Raw genomic sequence first — 17,687 nt, forward strand, 5'->3', positions numbered from 1 at the left:
TGAGGGGGGATCTCAAAGAAACCTATAAAATTCTGACAGGACTTGGACAGGGTAGATGCAGGAAGGATGTTCCCGATGGTGGGGGAGTCCAGAACCAGGGGTCATAGTCTAAGGATATGTGGTAAACCTTTAAGGACTGAGGTGAGGAGAAATTTCTTCACACAGAGAGTGGTGAGCCTGTGGAATTTGCTACCACAGAAAGCAGTTGAGGCCAAAACATTGTATGTTTTCAAGAAGGAGTTAGATATAGCTCTTGGGGTGAAAGGGATCAAAGGACATGGGGGTAAAGCAGGAACAGGTTACTGAGTTGGATGATCAGCCATGATCATAATAATTGGCGGAGCAGACTTGAAGGGCCGAATGGCCTACTCCTGTTCCTATTTTCTATGTTTCTATGTAAACCTCTCTGCCTCTCTATCTCTCGTTCTTCCTTTAAGACACTCCTTAAAACCCACCTCCTTGATAAAGCTTTGGCCATCTGCCTTAATATCTCCTTATGTGGCTCGGTGTATAATATTGCTTTATAATGCTCCTGTGAAGTGCCTTGGGACGTTTTGTTTTATGTTTTATATAAGTTGCTTCTGTTCCAGGTTTTTTGATGCACTTTTGTGTTTTTCAATTTTCATGTCTCTCCTCACCTCAAGACATTGATTTTAACTGCCAGTGGGTTACTGAAAGGAACCTGCTGGGTTCAGTTAGCTACCTGCCAGCCCATAGCACTATAAGGCCAGGGAGATTTTAACCACCTGGCTTCAACATGCCCAGAAAGGGACCGGCTTCCAGTCTCTCGAAAATTGGGTGGCTCTTGGTCATCCATAGGCACTCTTGTAAGTTCCTCCTGACCCCAAAATATAAAGTCAAAAATCTTCAGTCACTTTGTGCCAGACTTTTGGTTCTGGTAAATCTCTTGTAATTACATTCTGACTCCACCTACTTCTGCTCCCTTGTAGGTTACAGTAGTTTGTACAAATAGGAAGGGCAGCTTGCACAAGCATTCCAGAATCTCATAATGTGTTAATTACTTGGATATTCAGATTTTATTATGCTGGATTTTATTTGCTGCATTTTACTTAGCATTGTAGTCAGATTTGCACTGTAGTCTTTTATTTGGATACTAATGCAGTGTAGATAGACTCAGGCTTAATATTGCAATTAGTTTGCTGATTTGTTACTATTTAAAGACAGTAAAACCCATTGATAAAGGTCAAATGCAGTAAGGATTTTGAAATGTATGTTTCCAGTATTTCTCAGATATTGAGAAGGAGAGGAAAGGATGTTGGTGACCCGTTCATAAGATCATAAGAAATAGGAGCAGGAGTCTTCAATCGCCTGATGCTGGTTTTCACCTGGCAGGAAATATGAGGCAGTTTTCATGCTTGAGCTAAAGCTAAAATTGCTTTGGGGGCCTGATTACGTCATTGGACCCTGATTAACATACGTGATTGAGGACACTGCTGGCTTTGGGGGGCGGTGAGGCGGGGGGGTTGCTGGTGGCGGGGGTGGTGGAGGGGGGGTGTGGGGGGGGTGCGGGGGGTGGGGGCAGCCTGTACAGATGCATCCATTAAAACCAGAAACATCAGGATCCTGGAAGCATTGCAGCTGGGTAGTTTAACTGTCCACCCTCAGCCCTAGTTTCTACTGGATGGTGAAGGTTAAAATTCTCCCATTGCTAGATGCCCTGTACTTTGACCAAATGGCTTTTGTTCATGTGTAAGCCTCAACAGGGAGTGTCAGTAGGCTTATCAGACTGTGGCAACATCACAACTATGCCTAATCCTGCCCTCACCCAGCATCAAGTAGGAGTCACTTTATAGAAATCTGAGCCAGGAACCCTGGTTGATTTTCCTTTCCCTAGCCCACATCAATTGTAGTTCAACTATTGTCTTAACTGTGATGAGTTAACTCAAGTATTGCTACAATTGTGCAGGGTTTTGGTGAGACCACATCTGGAATACTGTGTGCAGTTTTGGTCTCCACATTTAAGAAAGGATATACTTGCATTGGAGGCAGTGCACTAGATTGGTCCCTTGGTTGAGGGGGTTGCCCTATGATGGGACACTGAGTAAATTAGTCTTAGAGTCGTACCGCATAGAAACAGGCCCTTCGGCCCACCGCGTCCATGCCGACCATAATGCATATCTATATTAATCCCACCTGCCTGCATTAATTTCATATCCCTCTATGCCTTGCTCATTCAAGTACCTGTCCAGATGCCTCTTAAATGTTGCTATTGTTCCTGCCTCCACCACCTCCTCTGGCAGCTCATTCCAGATACCCACTATTCTTTGTGTGAAAAATTTACCCCTTTGATCCCTTTTAAACCTCCTCCCTCTCACCTTAAATCTATGCCCTTTAGTTTTAGTCACCCCTACCATGGGAAACAGACTCCGGCTATCTACCCTATCTATGCCTCTCATAATTTTATATACCTCTATCATGTCCCCTCTCAGCCTCCTTCGCTCCAGGGAAAACAGACCCAGCCTATCCAATCTCTCTTTATAACTCAAGCCCTTCAAACCAGGCAACATTCATGTGAATCTTTTCCGCACCCTCTCTAGCTTAATCACATCTTTCCTATAGTGCGGCGACCAGAACTGCACACAGTACTCCAAATGCGGCCGAACCAACGTTATGTACAACTGTAACATGACGTCCCAACTCTTGTCTTCAATGCCTTGGCCGATGAAGACAAGCATGCCATACACATTCTTCACTACCCTGTCTACCTGTGTTGCCACTTTCAGGGAACTAGGTACTTGCACCCCAAGGTCTCTCTGCTCAACAACACTCCCCAGGGCCCTGCCATTCACTGCATATGTCCTGCCCTGGTTTAACTTTCCAAAACGCATCACTTCGCACTTGTCTGTGTTAAATTCCATTTGCCAATCCCTTGCCCACTTTCCCAGTTGATCTATATCCTGTTGTAACCTTAGACAACCTTCTTCACTGTCCACTATACCACCAATTTTGGTGTCATCTGCAAACTTACTAATCATGCCCCCTACATTCACATCCAAGTCATTAACATATATGACAAACAACAGAGGGCCCAGCACCGATCCCTGCGGCACACCACTGGTCACCGGCCTCCAATCTGAAAAACAACCCTCCACTACCACCCTCTGCCTCCTATCACCAAGCCAATTTTGTATCCAATTGGCCAGCTCATCCTGGATCTCATGTGTTCGAAACTTCCGGACCAGCCTACCATGCAGGACCTTGTCAAAGGCCTTGCTAAAGTCCATGTAGACAACATCCACCACCCTGCCCTCATCAATCTTCTTGGTCACCTCCTCAAAAAACGCAATCAAATTCGTGAGACATGATTTCCCACACACAAGGCCATGCTGACTATCCCTAAGCAGACCTTGCCTTTCCAAATGCATATAAATCCTGTCTCTCAGAATCCCTTCCAATAACTTTCCCATCACTGATGTAAGGCTCACCGGCCTGTAGTTTCCTGGCTTAGCCCTGCTGCCCTTCTTAAATAAAGGCACAACATTAGCTATCCTCCAGTCTTCCGGTACCTCACCCCTGGCTAACAATGATACAAAAATCTCTGCCAGGGCCCCAGCAATCTCCTCCCTTGCTTCCCATAGCATCCTAGGATACACCTGGTCAGGCCCTGGGGATTTATCCACCTTAATGCCCTTCAAAGCCTCCAACACCTCCTCCTTTGTAATGTTGATATGCTCCAGGATATCACTGTTCCCTCCCTTGAACTCACTAGCTTCCATGACTTTCTCCACGGTAAATACAGATGAGAAATATTCATTTAAGACCTCGCCCATTTCCCATGGCTCCACGCATTGATTACCACACTGATCCTTAAGGGGACCTACTCTCCCCCTAGCTACCCTTTTACTCCTTACTAACATCTCGGTGCTTGTGCCAAAGTTGGGAGAGCTGTCCCACAGCTGTCAAGCAACAGCCTGACATAGTCATACTCACAGAATCATACCTTACAGACAATGTCCCAGACACTGCCATCACCATCCCCGGGTATGTCCTGTCCCATCGGCAGGACAGACCCACCAGAGGTGGTGGCACAGTGGTATACAGTAGGGAGGGAGTTGCCCTGGGAGTCCTCAATATTGACTCCGGACCCCATGAAGTCTCATGGCATCAGATCAAACATGGGCAAGGTAATCTCCTACTGATTACCACCTACCGCCCTCCCTCAGCTGATGACTCAGTACTCCTCCATGTTGAACACCACTTGGAGGAAGCACTGATGGTGACAAGGGCACAAAATGTACTCTGGGTGGGGGACTTCAATGTCCATCACCAAGAGTGGCTCGGTAGCACCACTACTGACTGAGCTGGCCGAGTTCTAAAGGACATAGCTGCTAGACTGGGTCTGTGGCAGGTGGTGAGGGAACCAACACGAGGGAAAAACATACTTGACCTCGTCCTCACCAATCTGCCTGCCACAGATGCTTCTGACCATGACTGTACTGGTAGGAGTGACCACCACACAGTCCTTGTGGAGACGAAGTCCCGCCTTCACATTGATGATACCGTCCATCGTGTTGTGTGGCACTACCACCGTGCTAAATGGGATAGATTTCGAACAGATCTAGCAATGCAAAACTGGGCATCCATGAGGCGCTGTGGGCCATCAGCAGCAGCAGACTTGTACTCAACCACAATCTGTAACCTCATGGCCCGGCATATCCCCCACTCTACCATTACCATCAAGCCAGGAGACCAACCCTGGTTCAATCAAGTGTGCAGGAGGGCATGCCAGGAGCAGCAACAGGCATACCTCAAAATGCGGTGTCAACCTGATGAAGCTACAACCCAGGACTATCTGCGTGCCAAACTGCGTAAGCAGCATGCGATAGACAGAGGATCCAATGGATCAGATCTAAGCTCTGCAGTCCTGCCACATCCAGCCATGAATGGTGGTGGACAATTAAACAACTAACTGGAGGAGGTGGCTCCACAAATATCCCCATCCTCAATGATGGGGGAGCCCAGCACATCAGTGCGAAAGATAAGGCTGAAGCATTTGCAACAATCTTCAGCCAGAAGTGCCGAGTTGATGATCCATCTCGGCCTCCTCCTGAAGTCCCCAGCATCACAGATGCCAGACTTCAGCCAATTCGATTCACTCCGTGTGATATCAAGAAACGACTGAAGGCACTGGATACTGCAAAAGCTATGGGTCCTGACAATATTCCAGCAATAGTACTGCAGACCTGTGCTCCAGAACTTGCTGCGCCCCTAGCCAAGCTGTTCCAGTACAGTTACAACACTGGCATCTACCCTGCAATGTGGAAAATTGCCCAGGTATGTCCTGTACACAAAAAGCAGGACAAGTCCAACCCGGCCAATTACTGCCCCATCAGCCTACTCTCAATCATCAGTAAAGTGATGGAAGGTGTCATCAACAGTGCCATCAAGCTGCACTTGCTGAGCAATAACCTGCTCAGTGACGCTTAGTTTGGATTCCGCCAGGGCCACTCAGCTCCTGACCTCATTACAGCATTGGTTCAAACATGGACTAAAGAGCTGAACTCAAGAGGTGAGGTGAGAGTGACTGCCCTTGACATCAAGGCAGCATTTGACCGAGTATGGCATCAAGGAGCCCTAGCAGAACTGAGGTCAATGGGAATCAGGGGGAAAACCCTCTGCTGGCTGGAGTCATACCTAGCGCAAAGGAAGATGGTTGTGGTTGTTGGAGGTCAATCATCTGAGCTCCAGGACATCACTGCAGGAATTCCTCAGGGTGGTGTCCTAGGCCCAACCATCTTCAGCTGCTTCATCAATGACCTACTTTCAATCATAAGGTCAGAAGTGGGGATGTTCGCTGATGATTGCACAATGTTCAGCACCACTCATGACTCCTCAGATACTGAAGCAGTCCGTGGAGAAATGCAGCAAGGCCTGGACAATATCCAGGCTTGGGCTGTTAAATGGCAAGTAACATTCGCACCACACAAGTGCCAGGCAATGACCATCTCCAACAAGAGAGAATCTAACCATCTCCCCTTGACATTCAACGGCATTACCATCGCTAAATCCCCCACTATCAACATCCTCGGGGCTACCATTGACCAGAACCTGAACTGGAGTAGCCATATAAATACCATGGCTACAAGAGCAGGTCAGAGGCTAGGAATCCTGCGGAGAGTAACTCACCTCCTGACTCCCCAAAGCCTGTCCACCATCTACAAGGCACAAGTCAGGAGTGTGATGGAATACTCTCCACTTGCCTGGATGGGTGCAGCTCCAACAACACTCAAGAAGCTCGACACCATCCAGGACAAAGCAGCCCGCTTGATTGGCACCCCATCTACAAACATTCACTCCCATATCACTGACGCGCACAGTGGCAGCAGTGTGTACCATCTACAAGATGCACTGCAGAAATGCACCAAAGCTCCTTAGACAGCACCTTCCAAACCCGCGACCTCTACCAACTAGAAGGACAAGGGCAGCAAATGCATGGGAACACCACCACCTGCAAGTTCCCCTCCAAGTCACACACCATCCTGACTTGGAAATATATTGCCGTTCCTTCACTGTTGCTGGGTCAAAATCCTGGAACTCCCTAACAGCACTGTGGGTCTACCTACCCCAAATGGACTGCAGCCATTCAAGAAGGCAGCTCACCACCACCTTCTCAAGGGCAATTAGGGATGGGCAATAAATGCTGGCCTAGCCAGCAATGCCCACATCTCTGAATGAATAAAAAAAACCTCTTAATATACTTATGGAATCTTTTCGGATTCTCCTTTATCTTATCTATTGGGCCTGTATTCTCTGTAGTTTAGAAGAATGAGAGGTGATCTCATTGAAACATATAGGATTCTGAAGGGGCTGGATAGGATAGACACTGAGAGATTGTTTCCACTGGTCGAGGAATCTAAAATACGGGGGCACAATCCCAGGGTAAGGGTGATCATTTAGAACGGAGATGAGGAGAAATTACATCACTCAAAGGGTTGTGAATCTTTGGAATTCTCTACCCCAGAGGGTTGTGGATCCTCCATCATTTAATACATTTAAGGCTGGGATAGACAGATTTTTGATCTGAGGGAATCAAAGGGTATGGCAAGCGGGCGGGGAAGTGGAGATGAATCCTAAGATCAGCCATGATTGTTTTGAATGGCAGAACAGGCTCGATGTGTCATATGGTCTACTCCTGCTCCTATTTCTTGTGGTTCTTGTGTTCAAGATAATCTCAGATCAATGCTGAGATTTTTTTTATTCGTTCGTGTGATGTGGGTGTCGCTGGCTAGGCCTGCATTTATTGCCCTTTCCGAATTGCCCTTGAACTGAGTGGCCTGCTAGGCCTATTCAGAGGGCATTTTAAGAGTCAACCATATTTCTGTGGGTCTGGTGTCACATGTAGGCCAGGCCAGGTAAAGACAGCACATTCGTGAACTAGATGAGTTTTTACAACAATCGACAATGGTTTCATGGCCACCATTAGACTAGCTTTTTAAATTTCAGATTTACTTACTGAACTCAAATTTCCCCAACTGCTGTGGTGGGATTTGATACCTATGTCTCCAGAGCACTAGCCTAGGCCTCTGGATTACTGGTCCAGTGACATTACCACCACTCCACCGCCTTCCCTATCAGATCTTCCTGGTTTAATGGACTGAGAAGCAGGAACTTTACCTGTGAGCTATCGCAATAGGATTCTGCACGTTTTGTTGTTGGAACATATTTTACTTCTCTCAGAGAGTCGTTAATCTTTGGAATTCTCTTCCCCAGAGAGCAGTCGAGGCTGGGTCATTGAGTATATTCATGGCTGAGCGGGACAGATTTTTGATTTACAAGGGAGTCAATGGTTATGGGATGCAGGCAGCAAAGTGCAGTTAAGGCCACAATCCGATCAGCCATGATTTTATTGAATGGAGGAGCAGGCTTAAGGGGCCGAATGGTCTAGTCCTGCTCCTATTTCTTATGATGTTATGAACAGCTCACGAACATCCTTTCCTCCCCATCTCAATATGTGAGAAATACTGGAAACATGCATTTCAAAGTATTGCATTTATTCATGGGTTTTACTATCTTTAAAATAGTCACATTCAGCAAGCTAAGTGCAATATTAAGCCTGAGTTCATCTACACTGCATCCATACAAAAGACTACAATGCAAACCTGACTACAATGCTAAGTAAAAAGCAGAAAATACAACCCAGCATAATAAAATCTGAATATCCAAGTAATCAACACATTATGAGATTCTGGATCACCTATGCAAGTAGCCCTTCCCTTTAAACACCTGTTTGTATAAACCACAGTAAAATTACACGGAAGCAGAAGTAGGTGGAGTCAGAATATAATCATAAAAAATTTACCAGAACCAAAAGCCTGGCACAAAGAGACTTAAGTGGACTGGAAAATTCCCAAAGCGCATGCTAAGAATCAAGATCCTATACACCTGGGTGGTGAGACTGAGACTCAATGGAAGCAACTCTTACTTAAATAAATCAGAGTCACTTGAGTAAATAAGAACCAAAAGAATTCACCTTCGTGGGACCAGGAAATGAGAACTCCATATGTAGGAAGCTGGAACAGATGAAAGAAATAAAACAGAAAAGGGGCTCAATGCAGAGATGGCTGTAACAGAGTGATTTCAATCAGAAGAACAAAGTTTGAAGATTTTTTATTTTCTACAGATTCTGCTGGAAAGGGTCAAAAGAATTTCGAAGTACATCAAACTCTTGAGTGAGATCTACAAATCTCACACCTGTATAACAGGTTATACCTGTTGGGAATGAAACTGAACTGGGGAGCTGCAACTCTCTTCTCTAGTAAGTTTGTACGTAATAGGACTGATTAAGAGTTGAATGTAAATTAGGTACGAATTCCTGACCCAGGAAATGCATCTGAAGGTATTCAAAATTTCAATAAGACCTCAAACATGCAATGAGTAAGTGATTAAATATTGTGTGAAAGAGTTATATAAGCCCTAAGGGAAACGCCACTGCAGCATGTCTAAACACAGTGAACTGCAGCTTCAATATTCTTAGTTGGATTGCATATCATGGTGATTCTCTGTGGACAACTTAGAGATTCATGCCATCTGGTTCTCGGTCTCTGCATGTAAAGAACAATCTGAGGATTTGGAGATTTCATGAACGGGTGATTAAAACATAGTAAATAAACAACGACATTATTGAAAGAAGCAAGACGGAGATAAATAAGGAAGCGTGCTCTGAGATACAGGATAACCTCAGACTTGGGAAACTTTGGAATCATTTATGTGACTACAGTGAAGGAGCATCCTCAAATCCAAACAAAAATATTTGGGAATGTGTCGAACTGCGAATTTGTGATGTTGAAGAATTCCTGGTGACGCTGAGTTAGATTACACAGAAAGCACAGAAGTGTGTGTCGTATTAAGACTGTGATTTAAAATTGAAGTGAAGAACTTACGTTAGTGTGGAGTGATCTTCCTATCTAATTCCTGAAATCTCTGCCTTTCCAGACCCCAACAGCCATAACAATTGTTTGATGAGCCTCCTTATCTGTTACTTACACGTCTTAGCTTCTGAATCTAGACAGCATTGAAGATTTGCATCATAGTTTATTATTTTCCAGGACTCTGAGATTTATTGTTAGCTAATTTAATATCTTATTTTTTGGAGACTTGGATAGATATTTTTCCTTTTGGATTTTGTGGACAATTTCTCCAGATGTCTGAGCTTTCTGAGATCACATCTGGCCGTTTCCCAGCAAATCGTTCCCGGATCCAGCAGAGTATCCTGGAGGATCAGGTGGAATTGTGGTGGTTCCAAAATCTTAAAAGATCCATCCTATGTTACTCTGCGGCATTGGTCCTGATCCTAGGAACTGAAGTGGGGGGAATTATTTTAATATTTACCACTACCAGTAAATTGAGTGAATGGAGGTTAGGAGTAGGGATTTTCCTGTGTCTAATAGCTTTAGTTATCCTCTTTAAACAACTGCTGACTTCTGCTATCCAGGATATGAACTGTGTGAGGAATCGGGCTCAGATTGACAGGTTGAAGTGTGGAGGATTATTTGATTATCTGGTTATTTTATTCACTGGATTCATGATTTTAACCAGTGGTTATGTACTGATAATCCTGGCAAATGCTGATACCTATCCTTCAGGTAGATCCTGGAATGACATGTTAATCGCAGGAGTGATTCTCACAGTGGCTGGCTCCATTATTCTCCTCTCACTCTTTCTCTATGTTTTAATTTTTAAACTCTGTCCTCATTTAGCCGCCAGGTCCACAAGCAGAAGGGCCCCAAGTGTTTATACCATTTCAGGAGGTAATACAGAGGGGAGGCAAAGGGAACTCTCGAACAGCACAGCCAATCTGATATAAAACAAGCACTGACTGGCTCCATCAGGAGCCATAAATTGCTCTGAGGCTGAGATGACTGCACAGACTAGGCTTGTTTGACTATTTTTTTGGCTTTTTAATAGTGAAATAAATATGATTAAATTTGTGAAAATAGTTTTTAACACAGCAATCAAATGTCCTGTTTTATCAATTATAATAACTTGAGCTTAGTTGATAACTATAAGCTCTCCTTATATAAACCTTGGCATGTACACTGAACAATGTCCATCTATTGGATACACATAAGTTAGTGAGTAAAATGTGAACAAGGTAAAGATATGAAGGTCTTTCCATAATTCATAATAAACCAAGCTATTGAAGCATAAGCAGCTAATGGCAGATTCTTATTAATGCATTACTGTAGTAGTCATTTGTGTGAATTCACAGATTTAAAATAAATGTGTACAGAAAATTTTATTAAGATAAAGAAAAATAAATCTTTAAACGCCATTGAGATTTGGTCTGTGCAGAAGCAGATCAATTTTCTGGACTTCTCTTCTGTTGTCAATCTCTTTGATTAGCTAGTCAAATGGGGAACGTGAAGAGAGTGCTACCTGCACTTCTATTAGTGCGTAAATACTGACAGTTTAAAACAGAAAACAAGTACTTTTGACTTAGCCAAATGCTTTACTTTATATAGGAAGATGTATACAAATGATGTGTGCATGCATACACACAGTATGCACTAATGCAAGCAGACCATATGTTTGGATAAATGCATGCTGGAGTTCTTTACATGGATGGATAGATCTACACAAAGAAGCATTTGGATTGAGTTAATTCTTGTGTTTACAGTAATCCAAACTAAGCATAGATTGACCTCTACTACTTGGTTACAGAAACTTGTTTACAGTAATACATGGTTTTTCCAAGGTTATTCTGGTGTGTTTAGAGATCATTTTCCCTAGGCGTATACCTGAGTCAAAGTGTGAATCCCTGATAGGTCATTTTTTTCTGACTCTCCAAACTTTTTAGTAACTGTTGTTATGATCCTGTTTTTTTTATTTCGGGAAGTATGCAGTGTGTCTTTAAGCCAGGAAAGGATCAATACTGCTTTAAGGCAACAAGTTCCAGGGACTGTGAGCCAAAGTGCATTTTTGGTTACCTGGCAACAGCCATTCAGAGATCAAGGACACAAGGTACAATGTTGCCGATTGCCTTTTGAAAAACTGGCTAACTGGTTTGTTCAGACACACATACACACACACTGTCTGCAAGTTGAAGGAAAAGAGAGCTCTCCCTCGGTTTATTTAAACCCTATTTATTATACTCTCAGAATTCTGATAAGTCAAGCCAGATTCATTTCTTAAAAGAAAATAACCAAATACTTTAATTACTGAATGCAATTGCTGGAAAAGGAGAAGGGCATCACTTCAACTGGAACTGGATTACTGACTATCCTACTGTTGAAGAACCTTTTTTCCCCATCAGACGACTGTGAGAACATCAAGCAACCTCAGGCTGTTTCACATTGGAAGATATCATCTTTGGCAGGAGCGTAAATCTGTAAGGACACTATTTCTTTTCTATTTTAAATGTTGTTTATATCTTAGTAGTGTTTAAGAATTTAGTTTTTCTTATTAAACAGTTAATTTGTTGATCTAAAGACACCTGGTTTGGTTAGCGTCATTCGGGGGCAGTTAATAGATGGTTAATTTGGCTGTGGTTTTCTTTAATTTGGAAATTTGTCTATCCTGAGGCACAGTGTGGCTTTCGAGCAGAGAGATCCACCATTGACATGCTGTTCTCCCTTCGCCAGCTACAGGAGAAATACCGTGAACAACAGATGCCCCTCTACGTTGCTTTCATTGATCTCACCAAAGCCTTTGACCTCGTCAGCAGAAGTTGTCTCTTCAGACTACTAGAAAAGATTGGATGCCGACCAAAGCTACTAAGTATCATCATCTCATTCCATGACAATATGAAAGGCACAATTCAGCATAGCGGCGCCTCATCAGACCCCTTTCCTAAGTGGCATGAAACAGGGCTGTGTTCTCGCACCTACACTGTTTGGGATCTTCTTCTCCCTGCTGCTCTCACATGCATTCAAGTCCTCAGAAGAAGGAATTTTCCTCCACTCAAGATCAGGTGGCAGGTTGTTCAACCTTGCCCGTCTAAAAGCGAAGACCAAAGTACGAAAAGTCCTGATCAGGGAACTCCTCTTTGCTGACGATGCCGCATTAACATCTCACACTGAAGAGTGCCTGCAGAGACTCAGCGACAGGATTGCGGCTGCCTGCAATGAATTTGGCCTAACCATCAGCCTCAAGAAAACGAACATCATGGGACAGGACGTCAGAAATGCCCCATCCATCAATATCGGCGACCACGCTCTGGAAGTGGTTCAAGAGTTCACCTACCTAGGCTCAACTATCACCAGTAACCTGTCTCTCGATGCAGAATTAAACAAGCACATAGGAAAGGTTTCCTCTGCTATGTCCAGACTGGCCAAGAGAGTGTGGTAAAATGGCACACTGACATAGAACACAAAAGTCCAAGTGTACCAAGCCTGTGTCCTCAGTACCTTGCTCTAAGGCAGCGAGGCCTGGACAACGTATGTCAGCCAAGAGCGACGTCTCAATTCATTCCATTTTCGCTGCCTCCGGAGAATCCTTGGCATCAGGCGGCAGGACCGTATCTCCAACACAGAAGTCCTCGACGCGGCCAACATCCCCAGCATATACACCCTACCAAGCCAGCGGCGCCTGAGATGGCTTGGCCATGTGAGCCGCATGGAAGATGGCAGGATCCCCAAGGACACATTGTACAGCGAGCTCGTCACTGGTACCAGACCCACCGGCCGTCCATGGCTCCGCGTTAAAGACGTCTGCAAACGCGACATGAAGTCCTGTGACATTGATCACAAGTCGTGGGAGTCAGTTGCCAGCGATCGCCAGAGCTGGTGGGCAACCATAAAGGCGGGGCTAAAGCGAGGCGAGTCGAAGAGACTTAGCAGTTGGCAGGAAAAAAGACAGAAGCGCAAGGAGAGAGCCAACTGTGTAACAGCCCTGACAACCAATTTTATCTGCAGCACCTGTGGAAGAGTCTGTCACTCTAGAATTGACCTTTATAGCCACTCCAGGCGCTGCTCCACAAACCAGTGACCACCTCCAGGCGCTTACCCATTGTCTCTCGAGACAAGGAGGCCAAAGAAGAATTTGGCTGTGGTTTTCTTTAATTTGGAAAGTTTAAAGTGATATGTTAGACGATCTGTGGAGTGACGGGACTGATTTGACAGTGCGTTGTTCCCACCACAATCAGAATCGTATATTTTGATTGGGGGCTTTGTCTTGAGCGGTCGGTCATAAACACTGTTGATATACCAGTGTCTTCAATAGACTCCATTTTCCATTCACTAATATGTTCCTTTCAAAATGCCTTGGACACTAAATGATTCTAAAAGGTATACTTACATCACTGGTTGAGTGCATTTTATTTTTAAAACCTTTTTGGTATATTTATATTTTAATGACGAACAGATATAGACATCAGCTTAAATCTCATAGAATTTCTCTTAAACTAGTGATCCCACCAAAGTATAAATGCACTCCCCAATATAGCATGTGTTTGTTCCATATTATGCATATTGGTGGGTTTGTTAGCATATTTTATGAGTTTGCCGCCATTTGGGAAATGTTCTGTATTTTAATGCGTCTTCAGCATAATACAAGTAATGTGTAAATTGATGGACAATGTGTATAATTAGAGTTTAAAATGTGAGGCAGTGTTGTATAATTCAACAATACTGTGATTTATTTTAATTTTAAATAACTGTTTTCCCCTATCTATGCAGTATGCCAGGAGATTCAAACATGTATGTCACGTTTCTGTGTTTAACAAAACCACACTGGATGTAGAACAAGCTGTCTGATAGTACAGAGGCAGCGGAAGGGATGGAAGATGTAGAGCTGGGTGACAGATACATATATACACACATCTCTCAAATATAAATTCATTGCAGTCGATTAATTAGCTTTGATATTATGACTTCGATTGTAAACTGAAATATGTTGAAAAATCCCAATACAATCCTTGTTATTTAAATATTCAGAAAAATGTATTTATTCCTTTAAGCTCTGGGCCTTGAAACAGGTACTGATGACTGAATAATGTTCATCACATTGTCCTGTCACTGACAGGCTCGGACATACTTCTCTCTGTCTTACTGTCATGATCATATGACTTTTTATTAAAACAGCCTTTCTTTATTTCCACAGCCATGGATAAGCTGAGACATTGGGCCTTAACAAGTCTAACTGTACCAGGGTCCTGAATCCTCACAGAGGATACTCCTAAACAATAAATCAACCATTGTGAACCAGAAATCTAAAAAAACTTTTTAATATTATGGTCTCGTCATTAATCCAAAGAAAGAACCTACACTTAATTGAAGGGATTCATTCTATTAAAACAGCAGAACTTCAGTACACAGGACTTGTAGGTTACAAAGTTTACAGTTGAATTTGGTCTCCTGTTTTGAATCGGAGCTGCACCTTTATAAGAGGAAGTAATAATTTCAAAATAACCATGGCAACATGCATAATCAAGAGGATTTCGTCTATGCATTTGTGAACTGGAATTTAACAACAAATTATAATCGTTTTGCATTTACACATTTAGCATTTTGTTGCAACAAAAAGCAGGTCAGCATGATTACCATAGTAGTTTGGGATGTTAATTAGTAAACTAAAGTGAATCATGCACAATATCAAGTATTTTACAACACTGTAATGAAATGGTTCAATTACAATACTTAAGTGGCCAGGCAGCATCTTTTTCCATTCACTCAGCAAGGGTAAGTTAAGGCAAACATTTAGGTGCCTCAGGTTCCTGCAGCAAATGGGAGGCATTTCAATCAAGGTGATGCCTCTCATTAATGGCTCAATGGACCAAACCTCTCATCATAGAGACTTGGGTTGTTGACAGAGAGGTTTACTCTGACTTTCACATACACCAAGTGAACTGTGAGGTTAACAGACAGCAACAGAAATGTTGCTTACATCTGAAAAGGTCTGTCCCAGATAGCTTCCAAATAGCTTAAAGATGGGCCTATGCCTAAGGAGTCAGTAAGCTGCATCTTTGTTATTCATAAAACAAGGTTCATAAGAAATTAACTGATTTCACTCTGAAAATTACTTTGTTTGTTCATGTATTTTATGTAAAACAACCCAGTTTGTTTGTTTGAAACCATGCCTTATCTCAACAGAAGGCTTTTCAGTTTGTTTGGAAGTGTAGGATGATATATGCAAATCTCAAAAACTAGTCAACAGCTTCATAAAAAACTGATATCTCAAAAATGACCCTAAATATAGGCCAACAATTAGTAATTGCACTGAGAGTGCAGTGGAACATGGGTTGGTAAGAATGTAAATTATGCCAATATTCCATCAATTGCATAGACAAAGATTGTGGTAAAATATCAAGGATTGTTCCTCATTTCGTGCAGGGAAATTGTGAAATGCATTGGCATTGTTTGATGGATGCTGAGTCTGAGTGCTAAATTGATTTAACATTTTTATAAGTTGTCACAGTGATATGGAGGCACTCCTCCCCTAGTTCATGCGGGCACCCTTCACTATCTCATATTCACATTGGTACGCTTCCCCTTATCCATTCCTCTCCAGATTCCTCTCCAGCTCATTCTTGCCTTCTCATCCTTACTTTCTACCTCAGTTCACATTGGTACTTATTCCCCTTCCAACTTACAAAGGCAATTTTCACTTCCCCCAGTTCATGGATCAGGAACTCTCACCCACAGCATGCAACAGAGTAAAAGGCCTGCAAAGCAACAGCCTCAGGGAGGGGTGAGGGAAGAGTGCAGAAAGCAATGATGATTTTTATCCACAAAACAGAGTCCAGAGGACACTAAGTCTGAAACACCAACTGTTAATATAAAACACAGATAATTGACGTCTGATGATGGAAGCATGAATGTATGGGAGAGAAGTTATAATCAAAGCAGCAAGGAGTTGGCCATTTGGAGTGGGTAGGAGAGGTCTGTGAGAGTACAGAGACAAGTGGACTAACCAAGATGGAAATGAGACCACATTTACAGCATGGAGTGGCCACAAGAAAAGTAAAATAAAGTAAAGACAGAGATAGTGTCACAGGCAGCAAAAAACAACCATAAAGCCAATACATAGTTGAGAAATAAGTAAGCAAAATGGAGGCAGAACGGTTGTTAAAGAGTGCAGAGAGTGGACTGGTAGTTGAATGACACTTACATTGCATAATTGTGACTGTCAATAAATTGTTTACATCTCAATTCCATTTAACTCTAATTAAATATAATAAGCCTCTCAGGGCCTTCCTCAATAAAATTAAAAAGTGGTTCTTGCACTTGACTGGACTGTATGCCATGCAGAGCCCTTATTCCTATTCTTGCAAATTTCGGGTCTGTGCTAAATGTCTTCCTGAGTTCAGTGTGACTAGTCTTTCCCATAACCAGATATTATATTGCCTATGATCTGGAGTTTACCTTTACTGCCCAATATTTAGACATACGAAAGCATGAGCAAGTGCTATAAGACTAAGGCCCATGTTACATGAACTGGATGCTGTAATCTTATAATTGTAATTAGGTACATTTCTTCAAACTTCCAAGATGCCAAACTGATGAAAATTCTGCCGACGTGAAACAAATGGAAAATAATCATTAAATGTTTTTATTTTCCAGATTACACGTACCTAAAGAGTACCAAATCTTGAATTTTAACTTATTCTGTAATGCTTCTCATAACATTAAAAATAAGATGCCAAACTGCAGTATCCCTGTTATTGGGTTCACAACATTTACTGGTTAGTATTTGCACTGAATTCAACTTGCTGTATCTTAAATATAGGGGAACCTGGCACCTCACTGACCAGCTTACCACAATTGACCCCACATCATGTGTTTTGCTTTTACCTGGTCAGGAAGTTAGCAATTTCACTCATGACCCTTTTCTCAGGGTTGTCCTGTGATGCTAACAATCAAATCAGCTACCACCCTCCCAGGAGTAGATTGCTGGCAGAGGGAGAAAGGAATAGAAGAATATGCTGATAGGGTTAGATGAAGAGGGCTGAGAGGAGGCGAATGCAGAGCATAAACAGTGACATAGGCCTGCTGGGCTGAATGGCCTGTTTGTGCTGAACATGCCACAGTAATTCTATGTAACATAGCAAAACATCAATTTGATACTGAGCCACTTGAGGAGATGTGATCAAAAACTTGGTTGAAGAGGTAGGTTTGAAGGAACCTCTTAAAGGAGGAGAGAGTGGTAGAGAGACAAGGTCATAGTAATAGCCCATCACTGAGTACTACTTCCTGTACTCAGTCTAGGATTAATATGGATATTAATATTAA

The 17,687-nt window shown here is 43.0% G+C and overlaps 1 protein-coding gene across 1 annotated transcript; it reads left to right on the forward strand.

Moving 5' to 3' along the window:
* Nucleotides 1-8,332: 8,332 nt before the first annotated feature.
* LOC137372496 (transmembrane protein 125-like) lies at nt 8,333-11,081 on the forward strand. Its single transcript, XM_068036366.1, has one exon. It carries the CDS (start codon nt 9,662-9,664, stop codon nt 10,322-10,324), a length of 663 nt encoding a protein of 220 aa, XP_067892467.1. The 5' UTR covers nt 8,333-9,661; the 3' UTR covers nt 10,325-11,081.
* The last annotated feature ends 6,606 nt before the right edge of the window (nt 11,082-17,687 follow it).

The sequence above is a fragment of the Heterodontus francisci genome, chromosome 8 (assembly GCF_036365525.1).
Source record: "Heterodontus francisci isolate sHetFra1 chromosome 8, sHetFra1.hap1, whole genome shotgun sequence".
NCBI classification, from domain to species: domain Eukaryota; kingdom Metazoa; phylum Chordata; class Chondrichthyes; order Heterodontiformes; family Heterodontidae; genus Heterodontus; species Heterodontus francisci.

What these genes read in the sequence shown, in the direction of transcription:
- LOC137372496 (XM_068036366.1), top strand. Translation starts at nt 9,662, where the DNA reads ATGTCTGAGCTTTCTGAGATCACATCTGGCCGTTTCCCAGCAAATCGT.